The 18,829-nt window shown below is 40.5% G+C and overlaps 1 protein-coding gene across 9 annotated transcripts in view; it reads right to left on the minus strand.

The window, feature by feature from the left end:
* Nucleotides 1–137: 137 nt before the first annotated feature.
* tws (protein phosphatase 2 regulatory subunit tws) overlaps nucleotides 138–18,829 on the minus strand; it is a 28,104-nt gene continuing 9,412 nt past the window's right edge. The window contains exons 1-12 of one of the 9 annotated variants that reach the window (XM_017902665.1): nucleotides 18,019–18,035; nucleotides 10,491–10,711; nucleotides 10,125–10,345; nucleotides 8,967–9,278; nucleotides 5,030–5,095; nucleotides 4,712–4,809; nucleotides 4,190–4,468; nucleotides 3,755–3,932; nucleotides 3,241–3,575; nucleotides 2,952–3,167; nucleotides 2,698–2,865; nucleotides 138–2,591 (exon numbers count right to left, since the gene is read on the minus strand). In XM_017902665.1, the coding sequence (XP_017758154.1) occupies nucleotides 2,713–2,865; nucleotides 2,952–3,167; nucleotides 3,241–3,575; nucleotides 3,755–3,932; nucleotides 4,190–4,468; nucleotides 4,712–4,809; nucleotides 5,030–5,095; nucleotides 8,967–9,051 (1,410 nt within the window). In that variant the 5' untranslated portion in view covers nucleotides 9,052–9,278; nucleotides 10,125–10,345; nucleotides 10,491–10,711; nucleotides 18,019–18,035 and the 3' untranslated portion in view covers nucleotides 138–2,591; nucleotides 2,698–2,712. Of the gene's footprint in view, nucleotides 2,592–2,697; nucleotides 2,866–2,951; nucleotides 3,168–3,240; nucleotides 3,576–3,754; nucleotides 3,933–4,189; nucleotides 4,469–4,711; nucleotides 4,810–5,029; nucleotides 5,096–5,701; nucleotides 6,366–8,966; nucleotides 9,279–10,124; nucleotides 10,346–10,474; nucleotides 10,712–18,018; nucleotides 18,036–18,829 lie in introns of those variants that run through there. The other 8 variants (XM_017902664.1, XM_017902662.1, XM_017902663.1 and 5 more) reach the window with 8 other exon arrangements.

The raw sequence follows: 18,829 nt of genomic DNA on the forward strand, positions 1-18,829 counted from the left end.
CCCCTGGATTTGGGCAAGTTGTATTCTTCACTTTTGGTGCTATAAATTAAAGAATATAATAATAATGATAATAATAATAATAATATTAATAGCAGTAATAATATTAATATTACTTAATTGTAAAAATAAGTCTACGTTTTGTTCGAATATAGAACGAATTTCACGATTCCATCGCGTGTATCTTTTTAAAAACAAATTATGATTACAGCTTATTGATTATGATTTTGCATTTTTTTATTCGTGCGTCTTTTCACCTCCTTCCTTCGTGAGTACACAATTGCCTAAATATCGCGTTACAAAGATACTGAGTAATAATCCTGGCTTGATACTTTTATTACGTTAGTTATTACGTTTCATGCATTGCGTTGTACATGATTACAAAAGGAGATTTCTTTCTCCCGTTATTGCTTTTGCGTTAATATGCAAATAACATAATTAAATTCCTTAAGCGATACCATATCAATATTTTTGTCTTTTTCCTTTTTCCCCCGCCCTTTAATAAAAGTCGTATTATGCAAGAAACGTAATAATATGTAATACATATATATATTTTTTTTTAAATTAAATTGGACATTAAAATCCAACGCATAAAATACCTAATTAATAATTTCCAGTACCTAAAACTTAATGCTTAAATATTACATCATTTGAATAAGAATGTGATTAGTTGAAACCATTCAAAGCGCATAATTTAAAATAGCTTTTTATATCACGTGTATCTATTTTTGGCCATATAGCAGATCTTTCAGAGAACTAATTAGAAGTTAAGGACGATTCGCAGATTAAAGCGAGTCTCCGGTTTTAGCACAGCAATCATATATTTTTCTTTTTAAAACTATATGATTGCTTGTATAGTGTTAGGAAACCTCGAAAGTCGTTTATTTGCCTATGACTCAAGAATTCTTATTTGTACACGTGAAAATTATTACTTCTAATTCTCGATCATGTACAATTTAAGTCACTGATGTAAGGTATTTGTCACTAAGGACAACTTTCTCTATTGGTTTTTATTAATAAAAAAGTTTCAATTTTATTCACCTTGATCGCAATCCAAAATCCGCGCATATGTTTCAATCACTTATTATTATGTTCAAATTTCATCATTATAGATTTTACCAATGTTGACGTTATATTCCGCTAATATACATGTTATTCAGCACATATTTAATTTACATAAACTCTGCAAGCGCAGCTTACCATCGTCAAATGCACTTTTTAATTTTAGTTTTACTTTTATTCGTGTACGAAATCGCTGCTTATAAGTGTAAGTATATAAGTGTTAATAAGTTGTCAATAAGAAATATTAGAAAATCTGTATTTCACTTATAGTTACCACAAGTTCCTTATATTTCTTGACTGAATTCTTTTTCTATTAGAAAGCAGCAACTGACGAATGGTGCTTTACACCCATATTTTTTTACCGTTCAATGTATGCAATGCATTAACATTAACCTTTCTTCGAACTTTTACTAGAAGATGAATTTGCCTTATCTTCTCATACCTTGACTCGTATCGGCGAATATTTGTTTTTAACTAACATGCCATAGCAAGTGTATTTAATAACATTGTATTTAGGAAACAAAGACGCGGGAATATAGGCCTACTGTTTAATATTATCTTTTACTAAGTGATGATAGTAAATGACTAATTCAAATCATCAAAAGTTTGGCTTTCTCCACATGTATAGCTGCTAATATTATACTTTAAATGCAACTATTAATAATTATGAAAATATGTTTATTCTAAAATCAGCAACGAATTTGATAAATAGAGGATACTGTATTCGTATGAAAAAGTTTAATTTTGAATCAAATATCTGTCGAAAACAAAAATGGTATCATATCGGAACTTACAAAGGAAACAATACTGAATTGAAATTAAAATAGTAATGAGCTATAGATTAATCTCATTGGCACATATAATCATCCCTAATTTTAATTTTGCACATCTAGGCATTTTGCTTGGCAAATAATTTATTAAGCAATGATATTCTATGCACAACGCACATGTACCCAAGATACATTCTACCGCGTTTGGTGACTTAATTATATGCAGTTGGTCCTACTGATGCACTTCTATTACAAATATCATTCCATATATGTAGAAAAATCACCTATATTAAAAAGCACTTTAAATTGTACGGTATCAAAATTTCTATGATACAAGCAAACGGAACATATTAATCTTCTATTAAAATAGTTAAATAATAACCGCCAACACGAGTCTGTTGATTGATTGAACTGTACATTTCCTTTTCTTTTAATCAATGGGTAATGATTCCACGTGCATTTTATTTCAACTAGCGGAATTCAGTAGTTTGGAGAACTATGCATATGTCTTTGCTTGCATGCATTTATACACATATATACGCGCGACAAGGTGTTACGTGCAATTCTGTATGTCTCTGTGTATACATAGTGTGTATGAATATGTGAGCTGTGTGGACGGCGCTACGTACACCACTTTTCGGTCAGTCAACCATTAACATATTAATAGTCGACATTCGTCAGTGTAATTCAGACACCCCTTGTTCCACTGGGACTTTTCAGTTGAACGTGCCTTGCTCACGTCAATATATACCGCTGAATGATCTAAAAAGATGAAGAACAATATTTTTAACCATTTTGAATAAGATGCATTTTTTTGCTTATACTTATAATTGAATTCATAACATAATTCAATACTAAATAAACGTACTTGCATACAGATGTGCTAGAGTTTATCTTGAAATAGGAAGAGATTATTCGTAGCAGCAACAGCTACCACATTCTCAGATGGATGCCAAGCAGTATGTAATATCTTTTTATTGAAATCAAGGCAGTCAACGCTAATTTCATCCTTTTTACGTTTACCACCAGTACACACCTTTGAATAAAGGATTTATATTGAAAAGATATGAACATGCAATAGTAATTTGATAAATGTCTTTGTGTTTGAAAATTTATATTTACCTTACGAGGTTTTAAAAGTGTTTTTGGTTTGGCAATGTCGCGTGCTGCCTCCAATGTGAGATCACGTTTAGTTGTACGATCGAATACTCTGAAGAAATTATTGTATGAACCGGTCATAATAGCGGAATCATTACCACTCCAACAACACTCGAATTTATCAAAGATACAATCATTCTCATACAATGAACATAACTTTGATCTTAGGTATTCATGTACCTGTAATAACGTAACTGGTAAATATATTTTGTGAAATGTACGAAAATTATATTATAATTTTATTATCACATACAGTGTAACATTCAATGGGTTTTGTTTCCATTTGCAAATCCCACACTTTCACACTGAGGTAGTCTCTACTGATCATGTATCTTCCCGAATTACTAAGTTTTACATCACTTATACTTGAAATTATTTCGGAGAAGAAACTTCTATTTGTGGGATCTTCTGGTTCCTCAAAGAGCTTACTATGTTGGTCGCAAAGCGCAGCTGATCTCATGTCACAGAGTCTAATTGTTCCTTTGCTACTACTATATACCAGGACATTACATTCTGCTGGGTGAAATTCCGCAGCAGTTATTACTTCTGTTAGTTCTTCCATATTAGTTGGCTTAATGTCTACTATATCTGTATATCATGTTTAGGAAAACAATCACATTTATTATAAGCTATTTATAAAAAATTATAAGTGTAAAATAAAATTTAGAAAACAAAAGTAGAGCAAATATAAAATAACATAATATAATTAATATTAAAATTATTAATTATAATTAATATTAAAATAATATAAGATAGAAAAAGGATACTAAAACTCTGATCTGTGATCTCAAGGTGCCAAAGATTAATTCTAAGATCATCAGCACTGAGGTATGTCTCCTGATCACTATTGACACTTATACTGTTTATATGATAGGTGTGCGCATTGGCAAATATTCTCCTTGGGGATGCTTCTACCATCAACTCCATTGGCTTTATAGTTGGTACCTAAGTCAATAAAATGAGTATTCAATGTATGATAACCGCAATAGTGAAGTCTCATGATGTTATGTGCATATTTGAACTTCCTGACCATGTTTCTATTGGAAATATTTTTGTTGGAAACACAATAGCATAAAGAAGATTACATATATACACGTGTAGGAACTTAGAACAAAAAGTGTAGAATTTAGATGAATTTATTCTATATTATATCATTAGAATCTCAACAATTAAATGCATTATAAAGTATATGTAATACTTACCCTCAAGGAAGTGATACAAGCAGGATCACGAATTGTACCATTTTCTTCCTTTGTATTATATCCTTCTACTCTTTTATCTCGTTCACTGACTTTCCACAACTTAATTGTTTTATCATTTGTGGAAAGTAAAAAATGTGCAGGATTTTTTCTTTTTAACCACCTAATTTTGTTAATTTTTTCTTCTATCTCTAGTGATTTCAGGTAATCAAATTCAGGTTCATGACTTTGAAAGGTGCTGTACACATTGTATTCACCTCTCCGAGGTATACTGTTTTTACTCTACATAAATATTGTATATTTTAATTATTTTATAATTTATTTTCATTGTGTTCAATGATTATCTTTAGAAATTTTCTAAAAATAGAAAATATCTGGCAATAATCCAATACTAACACATAAATATAATTTTTATTTAAAGGATAAGTTTCTCTTTATTGAAAGTATAAAGATTAACATATTTCAGCATATAAAAATGCTACTAATATAAAAACTTGATAATATTATAAATGTATTTTAACTTACAACAGGGTCTCTCTGAAAAATAACAACCCGACCACCTTTATCTCCTGTTGCAAGGAGATCACCATCATGGTTAAATTCAACACATGAGATTATATCAGCTAGAACAAAACACAATATGAATAACTATAAGTGTACTCCAAAACATATAAAAACGATACACGTTCAGAAATAACTTTGGAAGAAAAGAAATAAAAACGAGGAAATTGGAATACATTATAATACTTTATTTTAAAATTATCATATTTGTGCAATAATCAAATGCAAATTGATGAGATAATATATCGCAGAGAATATGTGTAATTTCTATATAAAACTTACCTTCAGTGACATCGTCTTCTAACGTTCCTTTCACCTGTGAGAAACACCACTGTATGTCACCATTGCCTAAAACATCCATAAAGAGGTTGAGTTAAATATCAGAAGATTCACTTGGAATTATGGTGAATTGAGGCATAGATATAATAAAATTATGAAGTGCACAATGGAAAGCTTTAATTATCAATACAATACAATCACATTTCATATTTACTATTGGACTTGTAACGTGTCCGTATGAAATGTCGTATTATAAAACAAATCGAGACCTTATATTGGTTATTATTTCAATTACATCATGCATCTCGAGTATGAAACAGGTAGATGCACAGTGCTAAAAAGACGCGTAAAAATTTATTTCGCAAACGTACGCGATTTTTTCCAATTTATGGTACGCAGAAAATACGCACGATCAAATGAAAATAATAAATGTGGTATAAATCGATGAGGATAACAAGGATAAAGAAATTGGAAGAAATGTAAAAAATATAGAGAGTCGAGTGTGGAACGTGATAAAATAAACGTGGAGAGACGTGAAACGATAGTCTCAAGAAAAGGGAAAAGATACTTGAAAAAGAACAGACGAATGAAAGAATACACGTAGACTAAGAGAACAAGGAAAAAGCAAAAGAAAACGAAAGAAATGTCGGGGAATAAAGGTAAAAGTAATCCTACTTGAAGTTTCGGCGCAATCCATCGTGCTTCTAGGCCGTCGCCACCGCCGCCGCCGCTGCCGTCGCCGGCGACGGGCGCATTTGGCCCCGCGCACGGCAAGAATCCAGAGAGTGGGTACGGGTGATTATATTTGAGGATGCGGAATTGACGAAGAAGAACGTTGCGTGCACTGCGAGCGCTGCGGATATACCCGTGAACCCGTGATAGTATCTGGGTCAAGGTTCAGGTTGCCGCGGCGCGGCGAGGCGGCCAGCAGGAGCGACGCACTGTTCGGTTCACGACGTGTGGTAGAAATACACGGCGACCACGCAAAGTAAACCGTTACTCACGACGCTTACTTACCGGCCATCTCGCATACGAGACACTACGCGACCAGAGAGCTTCGCACACGAGCTTACTCCCGGTGCGAGGTCCAATACCGTCTACTCGATCAGAGATACGCGCGCGCGGCGCGCCACGCCGGCGACCAGGAATCAGGAGACCTTCACGATTGTTTACCACACTTAGCGCTAACTTTTATCCTGTCACATATTCGTCTATCTAGTCCGCCACTACTATGAACGCGATCACCAACTTTCAATGGCGGAATTCACGAACGCATAACCGCACAACACTACTATGGCGTGACGTCACACCACAGGCAGGTTTCGCTACTTCGACGGTAATCGCCATCTTGATTGCGAAAACCGATTGCACACGAAGTATAACGAAAATTACCGAACGTGACCGACTAAACAGCGCCATCTATGCCGCGCAAAATTCAAATTAGATTTTAAAAAATCCTCTACCATTACGTTTCCTTCAGTAATTGATTCAAAATTGAATTCAATTTGCAAATAAAGTGTCTTTTAACAGTATTATATATAGATATAAGAATATAACAATGAAGATTATCTGATTCGAGTTAAACTATTAAACAGTCGCATTATAAAAGAGATTACCTAAAAGTTTTTACAACATCTCGTGTAATTCTTCTAAAGAGGACAACATAGGAACGTTTCGAGAGAAATGAGCAAAATTCTTGGTTGTGCAAAAGTCTGCCATGAACCGATCCATTTTTAGCAAAATCAGAGTAGCTTTTGATACATAAAGATTTCCCATGCTATATTCCAGCTCCAATGATAGAAACTCAACGAACTCTGAGCATACAGGTCATATGCTTTCAGTTCTAAAATACGTAATACATTTTGGATGCATCCAAAAGTGGAGAATCGATTGCAGTTTACTTTGAGAGATCTACGTCGATATACGTATTCTAAAGACGCTCTAAACTTTCGATTTGTATAGAATATTAATACACTTTGCCGACACAGTAGATTACCAAACATCGATGAAAACATTAAATTGGGTCAAAATTAAGCGTTGCCTTCTTATTTGTTAATTTGTAATTAATTAGGACTTCGTCAGAAGAATATAAATTATATTGGACAATGATTCATTACTGGCACAACGATGTTGGTTTGTCCGCCATGTTGCAAATTTACAAGTCCGCGTAAAGTATTATACGTTTTCTACTTTGCTCGAAAATTTGTAATTCAAAGTTGAGATTATGGTCGTGCAGACAAACAAGAGGAAACTTTGGACGTTACTTCGAATCTGTTACTTTAAAATGTAGAATTTAAATTCATATCGCGATATATTTTCAATACGAGAAGTTACACAATTTTGGTTTAAAAATTCAATTGCTATTAACGATGATAGACGTATCGGCTAGAAGAATCAGTCTGTCCTTCGCTGTGTCAATAAATGATCGATTTTCATATTATTCATCGGTTGGAGCAATTCACCAAGGCTCGAATAGATTAAACTAACAAACGAAGAACGGTGTTTTTCTACGACACGAACGTACACGAATGAAATAACTGTCTCGAACTGGTACGAAAGTGCATGAGCTCGTACGACACACGAAACTCTCGTTGTCGAACGTGTTAGAGGGAGGATGTTAATAAGGTTGTAACGAGCTCTAACAAGCATGTAGAGTTGGTGCAACGTTTACATGAACACGATATTTACCGTGGAACAAGTGCAAGTGTTTTCGAAAAAGCACAGACCGACGAAAAAGGAGACATCGCGTGTTCCTGCGGGCCAAAGGTTCTCCGATACTTTTAACGTTTGGCATTGTAAATTTTTCCCGAAATTCATAAGCTTCTATTGTGCGATAAGCTCACGCTCGAATGCGTTAAAGATTCGCTCGTGTACGATGTAGATGCTGGTCGCAGACCTCCTACAGCGAGTTCGCCTTTAAACTCAGATGCTTCGAATTTTTTCCACATCCATGGAAAATCGATCGAACCGTTTGTGTGGCCAACATCGTCGAAGTTTCATGCACTCTTTTTATTTCTCCGAAACAGAGCGTTGCACTAACAGCCGGTTCAACGTGCGGGTTTCGAAAACCGTAACTGTACTGGTTACAAATTTTTTTGTCTACTCACGCACATAATACCCGTGATCGTTACAGTTTATGGTCTCGCCGTTCGTCATTGTTTCTTGAACATTGATCTTGTTTAAAGCGATGCTAAACCGTTTGGTCCTGGTACGACTACGCGAATTCATTCTCGACGATGTCCCTTGCAAAACCGTTTTCTTGTTCGATGTTGGCTACGATTGCCGCGACATACTGTTATTGCTAGGTGACATCGGGTCCCGACGAGTTTACCAACTGACCGCTAAATGTAAACGATGCTCGGATCGGTTCATATCGATGTAACTGTGTGCGACTAACGATTGTCGGCGGTGGAACCCGAATAACGTTCGCACTTGTTACGAAGACATTTGTTGCGAAGTTTCCAATGTCTCTTGTAAATTTCGTATCCCATAGTTCGATCGTATGATCGCAAATAATTTACACGGCCGTATATCATCTCTTTTCCACCGTACTCTTAGAATGTATCGAAACGCAGCTCGGCAGTAATGGCAACCCGTTCTATCTCTCGGTAGGATAGGTAACAAAGTTTAGGTGCTACTAGACCATTTATTCGCGATTATAAAACATTTAAAATGCATCCGAGAGACGAATGTCTATTCGCAGATGCTTAAACAAGTACGAAAATCTTGCCGACATGTCGTGGCAAGTAAAAATTTACTCCTCGTGGAGATAGGTTTTTCCATAGTGTCCTGTCCGTTGGATTGTTGGAGGAAAAATAACCCGTCTCATAACCGTCAAGCATTTTGAGATTCGGGGGATTAATAAAGCGTAATAAAGAAGAGGGAGAGAAAGGGAGGAAGAGAGTAGAGGGCGAAAAAAAGAAGGAAAAATAAAACTCACCGACTCTCTTGTTCACGGCGGTATTGATCATGGAACCAAGCTTGGTGAGGCTAGACTGCCTCATGATGTTGGAGGGGCTCTTCATCCGTTTTGACGGTGGTACCGGAAGCGGTGCGGTCTTGGACCTTGCCAGGATAGCGCCGTTCCGGCAGTTTCCGTTTGGACTGGAGCCGGGGGGCCGCTGGGGCGGAGCCCCCCATAGACCCACCACCCCTGCGTGACGCGTGGTGGTATTTCGCGAATTTCAACCCTTTTCCACCTGTTAACCACGCTATTATCTTTAATCTCAACCTCCACTTTGCCTCAACGTCACTGAAACAGTACAATAGTCGTTCAGACGATTACTTTTTCATTTAGATTTTCGCAACGCTACTCACGTTCGGTTATTTAATTCGAATGGCAGATTTTTCCTTCCCGACCCGACACTTTCACCCGTCGTGTCGGCTGTATCGTCTCTCGTGAAAATGCAGCTTACGGTGCTGTGCAGTATTTACAGAATCCGGAAGGAGTTTGCGGGTGTTCACGTGGAGGTCGGTCTTTGTACGCGCCGGCTTTTAATCTCGATTTAAGTGCGGTATCACGTAAGCACGGAGGGTGCGAAACGAGAGTGCCAACGGGGCCAATTGAAAGACGCGTGCGTGAATGCGTCCCTCTTCGGTGTAGGTATACCGTTGAGAGAGTGCCGTCTGACGTGCAAATGCGTAAATATTATCGGAGGACCGGTGAAAAGAAAGAAAAGAAGGCAACAGGTAGCCGAACGTGAGTAAACTCATTCGAGTGGTACCAGGAAGGGGTGCGCGAACGCGAATGCGCAAGGGTAGAAATAGTACTTTCGCCTAAGTCTCCGTGTCTTCGGACTATGTCGGATTCTTTTTCTCGCTGATCACGGACTTTGCAATTTCATTTAATAATCCCGTGACGTTTGCGACACCGACACCGACACCGACACCGACGCCAGACGTAGGCGTGAAGAGGAAACGCAAAGAATGCGCGTAAATAGGCGCGTAAATAGGCGCGTAACCGATGCGAAGATCTGAAACGCAAATGCGACCTTATCCGAAAGATCGCAAGCGTAGGTACGCCAAGAGACGAGCTCGTGCGCGTTCTCGAAATCGAGGGCGAACTATGATAGACCCGGATAAACGACGCGCTACTAACCTTCGTGTTGCGCCGTTCAGATTACTATTATACCGATCTCCTCTATCAGGCTCCTACGTCACGCAGCCTATTAATTCGACGAAATCGACGAACGACCTCTCGTGCTGACCTGATGGCGGATGGAAATTGAAATTTGATTAACTCCACCGCTGGTTTACCTCGCGTCAAACTTGCACAGACCTCCGGACACCTCCGCAACCGAGGATGTTACTGGTCATTTGCTATGTCAATAAGAGAAATGTAACACAAAATCGTATGTAAGACACAAGTGTCGACCGTATAAGCTACAGAGTAATCGGATTACGTTCTACGAAGCTGGTACACTCGATTATTGACAGTATTGGTTGTACCTGTACACATATTTACCGTGCCTTAAGCTCGTACCATGAGTTTATTCACGTGGCTGTAGCATTTGCCGTAAGATAAAGTCTCAGTTCGGGGCGATGACGTACGCGTGTGTGCAGATTCGAAGGTAATACCTTTGTTTTTCACCAACAGATTCTTCGTTGATCAGACAATCAGTTGCACGTTGCAGTTAAACACTCGGAATACTACTCCACCGCGTCCTGATTTTCGTCTTCCTGATCCTTGACACACGAAAATTTACACCGATAGAAATATCGTCCGAGTGAAAAGTGCACTAAAAATACGCTCTATCCAGAAGTACTGTCTGTGTACTCGGACGAACACGGCAGAATTAATGTACCTTCAGGAATGGAGCAAGGTTAAATCTTTACCGCTAATCGCTACTGCCGGTTAATCTTGCAATTTAAACGCGTTTAAGGTCGTCGAGCTAATCTGCGAATGGAAGAAATTCTCATAGTAAACGATCTTCCCCTAACTTTTCTAGAATACCCGACGCGATAACGATTGTTCGAATGGAAAATGAAAAACTACCCTTAACTCTGCGTAGGAACGCTCATATATCCGAGATGTTAGGAAAGAAACTAAAAGTCGTTGGACTTGCTTACAAGGGAGATACGATTTTTTCCCGAGCACGCGACAACTTTCTTTTAACATGGCTGGAAAAACGTTTCGCGACTATGGATTTGCGAGGACGAGCAGGGAGGGTGACTCCAGACGGGTGGTAGTTTGTTAAACTGGCGAACTGTGCATGCCAGTGGCAGGAGATCCCTGGCGTCTAGCCAGAGAATTTTCCGACTGCTTCTTAAGCTCGAAATTCATTCCTTTTGCGTACGAACTTCATACCACGAACACGCAACATCCCCAAGTTCGACATACCCGGCCAGGGTGGTTGTGTCTTCTAATAGAGAGTAACGGTCGAACTCGGACGCATAGTAACAGCTTCAGGAAAACACGCGAACGTGCAAATTTTTAATCGAAATTCTCCGAATACGTCGAACTCGTCTTTTATCGATAGCTCTGCTCGATTTACGGCTAAACTTTATTCTATCGTGATATTCCGTCCGTACAATCACGAGTCAACGAAGAAATATCGTTGAGAATTTTGCAAGGAAGTTTCGCGAAATAAGGTGTGCAATTTTATTATTGCGATTGAAACACGAAGTAGGCGTACGGATGATTTGGGTATTATAAAACGATGGATCTATTCGTATTTTCCTTCGACTCGATGATTTCCTCGCAAGGAAAAATGACTATGTCCATGACACTCTAACGACGCGAGAGATGTTTCCTTTTATTTCTGTGTTTCGCTATTTTATTCGGATAATAAGTTGACGGAAGTTTGTAAAGAAAGTTGAAAAGAAGAGGTCAAGTTCTCAAAGCGAGAGCACTAAACTGACAACGGTCTATTTAATTCTCAGCATCCGAATTAAATGAATTGCTGCAGAGAGCACGCGAGAAAAGCCCCTTTAATTAGACTCATTATTCGCGTTGCAGAAATTGAAGAAACGTCTTCACGTTTCTCTTTGCTGCGTTCGATGAGAATCAATTTTCCCGTATTACTTTATCGACGACTAAAAAAGCAATTTAACAGTGGTGCAATAATTGCAGCACGACAGTCGAACGATGATATAACATCGATGAAATGACGAAATTCTGAGGATATCGTGTTTAACCGGAGCTTTAAGCCACTTTTAATCTTTTGTTCTCTTAACTCTTGATTAAAAATCCTCGTCAAAGAAGAACGAGAACGAGAGCGATGACAATAATGACGACAGCGCGACAGATGAGAACATGGAGACGAGCGACTATAAAAGTTCCTCAGCTTTGCTCTTCAATTTGTCGCTGTGAAATAGTCTGAAATCATTTTCGGGTCTTTTCAATTTTTCATTCTTTATCCGCCGTTTCTGTCGACCCGCTGACCCGGCTTAATATTCCATAGATGTTTATTAATTGTTCCGTTGATGGAACGCGGTCCGATTAAACTCGTCACTTTTAGGGATCAAACTAAAGATCACTAAAGACATTGGAACAGTCTGTTCGGATCACTCGAGCGTGACAAAACGAATTGCTCTTTTTCAAAGCTGGAAAGCAGGCGCGATCGATAATCGTGCACGCGGAGAATTTAAGCTTTCACTTGGCACCTTTAATTATTATACTGCGAGAAGTGGTAATCCAAATATCGTTAAACGTTTAGTCGAGCCGACATGACGCATTGTTTCGCGCGAGCATTATCGCAAGCCAGAGGCAGGTCATTGCGAGGCAATACCAGTACCTTTGGTATCTCGTCTTTGTTTCCAAAGAAATCGTCATGCCCGTATCAACGGGGTTACCTCATCGACATTATTATTCTTATCGGGTCCCTCGTGTACGTCCTTGTGGCCTTCAAAAGGGGCAGACCCCGAGAAAGCGAAGGCTACTGGACTATAATCTTTTCTTACGACCCACTGCATGGGGTATACGTACGCGTGGCTCGCCGGCAATTTTCATTTAGCAAACCACCAACGGGAATGCCACGATGCACATCCATCTCGCATTCGAGTCAATTTTCCCTTTTTCGCCTAACCGTAACGACGCTGCCGACGAAGCGTTGATGTTTCGTTTCATTTTCTATGACATTTAATATCGCAACGCTACGGGGAATGCAATGGTCACGTTGCATCGCGGAGAAACATGCACATATTAAAAAATAACGGGGATAGAAAAGGAACCCCGAGGCCAACAGACATGAACGTCCTTCTAGAATAGTAGGTCAACGCTCAATGTTAAAGGGATCATAAAAGTGTACCAGTAGGCCATCCCGATGAATCCGTACTACGGAGGTGCGGGTTTTTGTAGGTTTTCAACAGGCACACACGGTTCCACGCGTATTCCGGAAGTCAGTAACTACAGCATCGACCAGGCTACGATTCGTCTGTCGATGAAGCTAGGAAACAATGTTCAAAGATGCAAGGGTAGAAGCATCGTCACCACCGTTAATAACGCACTATCAACCTAGCTACGACCTTTCGGTCTTAATTAGCGTGCAGCTTCGACGGGGACAGATTTGGACAGTGCACGCGAATGGCAACCGAATCGTGATGAGACTACGAATTGCAATTATGCCTGTATTAACTGGCGATTTACATAACCGCAACTAAGTTAGGAAGTTAGGCTTGACTTTTTTTAATCGGATTCGATCGGGCTGCACGCGCAGCAGCGGACATAATATTCTTACGCAAATATTATTATACCGAATATCGAACGTACGAGAAGGCATTATCACGGGTCGTGAAAGCATAATGCAACGGGGTGCATAATCGCAGTCACTTCAACTATCGACACGGTATCAAACGTGTTTCCGCGCCGCTTCGGGTCGAAGTTTCACTGTTTCTCACTCGTTAGCTCTCGAGTTGTCGCAACAGTTCGTAACAACCTCTTGATACGCGACAAAGTTAAATTGAGAACGGATAAGTGTATGCGAACGACTGGGATGAAGCGGGTTATTCAATTGTCGGAAATCCACGACAGAATGAGACCCCGTACCGTGCGAACGCGATCTTTCAAAGCGGGAATGCACGTACATCGTCGTTTCCAACGGTCACACGTTATCCGTCAGTGGTCACTCGTAGCAAACGCGAGGACACGACCGAAAAGGTGCCTCTCACCTTTCTACGGTTATCGCGAAAAGTAAACCGATGCCTCCCCTGTCACTCTTCGGGACTAATTTGCGGCTGATCGTGAATTCGATGGCAGAGTTTGCCAATTAATAAGCGTCTATCCGAAGAACGAGTCCGTCTTCGGGTAGCCCGATTTCAACTCTGTCGGAGGAAAGAAAAAATGCCAGCGAAGAAGACTCGTGAGTTCGAGATGGTCGCGGAACGACCAAGCCGTCTGTGTGGGTGGCTTTTATTTTTCGGCTGACGCTTGTAAGTGGTTATAGCTAGCCTTTATATACACACGGGGATGAGCTTCAGCGCTGTCAGCGAAGTAAGAGGCCCGACGCTGCTGCCAGTTGCTCTACAAGCCGGTGGCCTAGATAATTCGAGTGGTAGGTCTTGTACTACTGTACTCGAGTACCGTCTGCTCGTTTCTGTAACCGTGGTATAAATATTCCGTAACGGTTCCCAAAATTTTCATACCGATCTTTCTCCGCTGCGAGAAGAGGGACGGGCAACGATAACAGGCTCGCCGATTAGAAATCACATCCAAGTACCACGTACCGCGTACTTCCCTCGCTTTCGACGATCCCCAAGGCACGTTTAGTATTTTCAAAATTTCTTCTCTCGTAATTGCCACGGATCGCTGAATTTCTTTACACGTCTGCTATTCATTGGACACGAGATGAACTAAAAACGGGAAGGAACCTTTAACGTGACAACAAAATTGAACACACAGGTGTCATTGTACAACGTGCACTCTTTGACACTGTCAACGAACTAATTGTAAGGGAATTAGTCTACTGCCAATTACCGTGCACGCTGCTGACCCAGATACTTCAAGTAGTGTACGCAGGTACACAACTCGCGTCGCACGACATGGATTAAATTAGCAAAAAAAAAGGAGAGAAAAAAGGAAAGAGAAAAGGGAGGAAGCTTTCGTCTTCATGCTAAACTAAAAGTACCTAGTAATTTCGAAAATTCCTGACTTCTCGTGCGCAACCACCCTTAACAACGATACAGGCCCTTTGATTAATAACATTTTACAAAGTAAAGACGATCGAGTGCGTCGTTCGGCTCGCTGTTCGGATACTTCGGCAAAAATAAAAATGCAGAAAAAAAGAAAAAAGAACAGAAGAAGGTTTCGTAGCGGCAATAATTCTCAAGTGCAACATTTTGCGCGTTAACGACGCGCACCGTATCGGGGATAATATTTTAGAAAAGCGGAGAACAGAGGAGCAGCGTTTGTGGCTGCCTACGGAGGATGCACATCACCGAGGCATTTTCGTGCATACGATGATCATCGGCCCGTTAATGATCTCGGAAAGGCCAGAAATTTGCCACGGTTAGACGATTTTGACGATGACTGCGAGCGTACGTGTGCTGTGATTATGGAAGTTTCCGGGCAAGTAATGATAAATCGTAAATGGCGTAAAATCGCTAACATTTAATCGATAGCAGTTTTCGAGTAACAAATACATCGTATTTATGCTTTTAAAATTATTCGTAACACAAGTTCATACTATTATCACGCAAGTTTAAAATATTACCAAAAAATGGCAACCCAAAAGCAGATATTACTTATTTCCCTACTCATTAAATTGACAGGAATGTAAAATTTCGATAAAATTAGCACAATATATATTATCGCGTTAAAATAAGGGATCACGTGCAATTTGATAGCTTTGTCCCGTTATATTTGCAATTTTATTAGATTTATAAACCAATTTCGTGATATTCGTATATCGCTTTAAATCTCAGTTTTTAGCCTATTTGGTTTTAATCCCAACAACGAAATCGTTGTGCTCGTATCTTGAGGGAGCCGTAAAATTTTTCCAGTGGGTAACAGAAAAATAAATTGCGTAAGCAAAATTGTATTTCACATACGGTGGAACAATAAAAAAGGGACCGGGAGAAAAGTTAAGCTTCGATATTCGAGGTGTCGTTTCGATGTATCTCGTTTTGTTCCCGAGTCTCGAACGATCTCCCCAGACGCGCGATACGTGTATTTAATTTCGGGGTTACAATTTAAATTCTGTCAACGACAGGTATTTTCCGGACCGAAGCAGGGGATGTAGCCGCGATCTAAAACTTCAATCTGTGCCCATCTCAAAAACTTTTCCACGGTGTGTTCGACGCTGTACAAATTAGTTGGCGAGAACTTGGTGTATCTTGGAAATAGTTTAATCGTTGCTGAATTCGAGCGGATGAAGAAAAGCCGCCAGCGGGATCGACCAATTTACCCGGCAGAGAATTCGATAACGGCATTCTTCTCTTTGAATCGGGAAAATCAGGGAAACGTTTCACGTCTCACGAACACCTCTGCATCCCCGTTCACGATCTTTCTTAAGCCTCGGCAATTTCCGGTTCGCTGACCCGAACACTCGAGATTTCCGTTTTAAATCCAAACGCAACATTCCCAGCCTAAAAACAATCTGCGCCCGTTGTGCTGTCACTTATGCTCGGTATCCCGCTGAGAAATCGGCTAATGACATCGCTTCTTTGGAAGAACAATAAGGAATAATATAGCACGTAGGTATCTGGTCGAGACGAGAAAAATTGGAGAAAGTCGTAACGACGCGGAAACGAAGCGGTATCTTTATCGCGTTGTTAAACGCGGTGGTAACAAAGGATTTAGCGATTCCGATCTCGTCCCGATCGGAAAGGATGGTGCGGTCGGGGAACCTGTGGCGAACGTAACGCGATTGCGGAAGGATCGACTGAAAAAGAACGGAGCGGGGCGAAATAACAGGTGGGTCGTAAGCAGAAGTAAGGATGTCGAAACATCTGGCCACTGGATAACGAAGTGATTAGCGTGCAGCCCGACGACCAAGGCAAGAGTCCGTTGTCAGCAGCTGACGTTATATAGCGATGGCGCAGGTATCTAGGAGCTAGTCTTGAGATCGAGGGTTGATAGAACTTTTGCGAGCTTTCCACGGATTTCTAGTGGCCTGCCGTCTGAAGGTGTGTCTATCTTCAGCCTACCGTACTACGCGCCAACTCGCCTTCGACATCGAGATAGAACCAGCTCAGACAGAGAGGGAGAGAAAGAGAGAGAGGACCTTTCGGATCAATAGGTCGTGGCTTTATTGACTCGCGAAACTGCGTGCTAAAGAAACGCAACGCTGCTTGCACCGTTAATGCACGGTGCTTGCAATTATCTTGCACTTCGAACGGGCATCCTTGTTCCATTTATTTGCTTTTATTAACTGGTCGTAACAAAATTGCCAGTTCAAACGTGCTACCCTTTCAGTCCCTTTCCCGACATTTCTGCTTCAGCTAATTGCTAGGCCATTTAGGAAAACGCGATATTCGCGATACGCGCGACAATCGAGAAGTTCTCGAACAGAGCTTTCATATATCGCGACGCTCGGCGCATTAGCGAGAGCCCGCCACCCTGGCCGGCTTTGATAAATCCGATTTTGTCAAGGGTCTATGGTTTAATTTAAATTTCATAAGCTTTTCTGTTTTCGTTTCGTCGAGCGTTTCATCCGGGGCCCGGTTTGCGCGATGCCAGCAATAGAAAACAATAGTTGGCCACTGGCGGAAAAAGGATACGACGACAACAATGGCAGTGCGTTAAATGAAAGAAAGATATTCCAATTTTTTCCCCGTATATTGAACTTGCCTGGGCTGCAATAAGCTCGCAGACTGCCGTCTAGTCTACTCGTTTTTATTTTCACCGACCGTGACGTGTTCTCGCTATCTACCGTCACGCGAGATTTTAACGGAAAGCACTTTCGCGCGTCGAGATCGGTATAAACGCGTATATAAACTCGAATGCCCGTTGACGAAGCGAATAGAGCTATTTACAACGAAACCTTCTCGTCTAAGGTGCACGTCACGTAGCCGAGCGATTTAGTTGGAAATAAACGTAGAAGCATTGCACTCACAAAGAACATTCGCCGTCCTCCGTCGATTTGTCACAGTCCTGTTCATCTTTGATAAGCGGTTGAAACTGGCTTTCAATGATTGCACTAAAAGGCAGCGTAAATTGTGCAATTGCTCTATTACGCGACACTCGAACACTACGTGAAACTCAACACGTACATGTTAAATATTAACTACCATTAACTCGACCAACTTCGACGAATGCACGGCTATTTTTCTCCGAGCACGGTCTATAGATGAAATAATGAAGTCTGCTCGCAGCGAACAGACAGCAGGTTTCACGGCGATGAATTCATAGGCGAAACCAGACCAAAGGCGCAAACATCGTTAAAGCGCGATTACCAAAGAGGACATTCACGCCATCGATTTATGCTTTCGGGGGTGTGCAATTAGGAGAGTCGGGATGCGACGAAAAAGAATATTCTCTTTAACCCGAGCCTCTCTCTATCTCTCTCTCTCTCTCTCGTTCCTTTTTATATCATCTAGCACGACGAATTACACGTAAACGGGCCGGGACGCGGGTATCTCGAACGCTGCCGTCTTCGTCGACGTCGTGTCGTTTCCATAGTAATATCTCCGGGACCGTCGGCTCCTCCATGTCGGAGCTTTTGCAACCAGGTCGCCTTTGAGGTAATGCATCTCCTTCCCCGTGGAAAGTGCGTTCGATGAGGGTAAACTGTCTGAAAGTGTGCGCTCATATCGAAATCGACCGCTGACTCGATCAGTAGGTCAAGGAGAGCATCGGATACATTCGGAATTCGATTTGGATTTACGAGCCGATTGGCCATACCGACGGATAGAAACGCGCGAGCG

Source organism: Eufriesea mexicana, unplaced genomic scaffold (genome assembly GCF_001483705.2).
Source record: "Eufriesea mexicana isolate 0111107269 unplaced genomic scaffold, ASM148370v2 scaffold1837, whole genome shotgun sequence".
In the NCBI taxonomy this organism is placed as follows: Eukaryota; Metazoa; Arthropoda; class Insecta; order Hymenoptera; family Apidae; genus Eufriesea; species Eufriesea mexicana.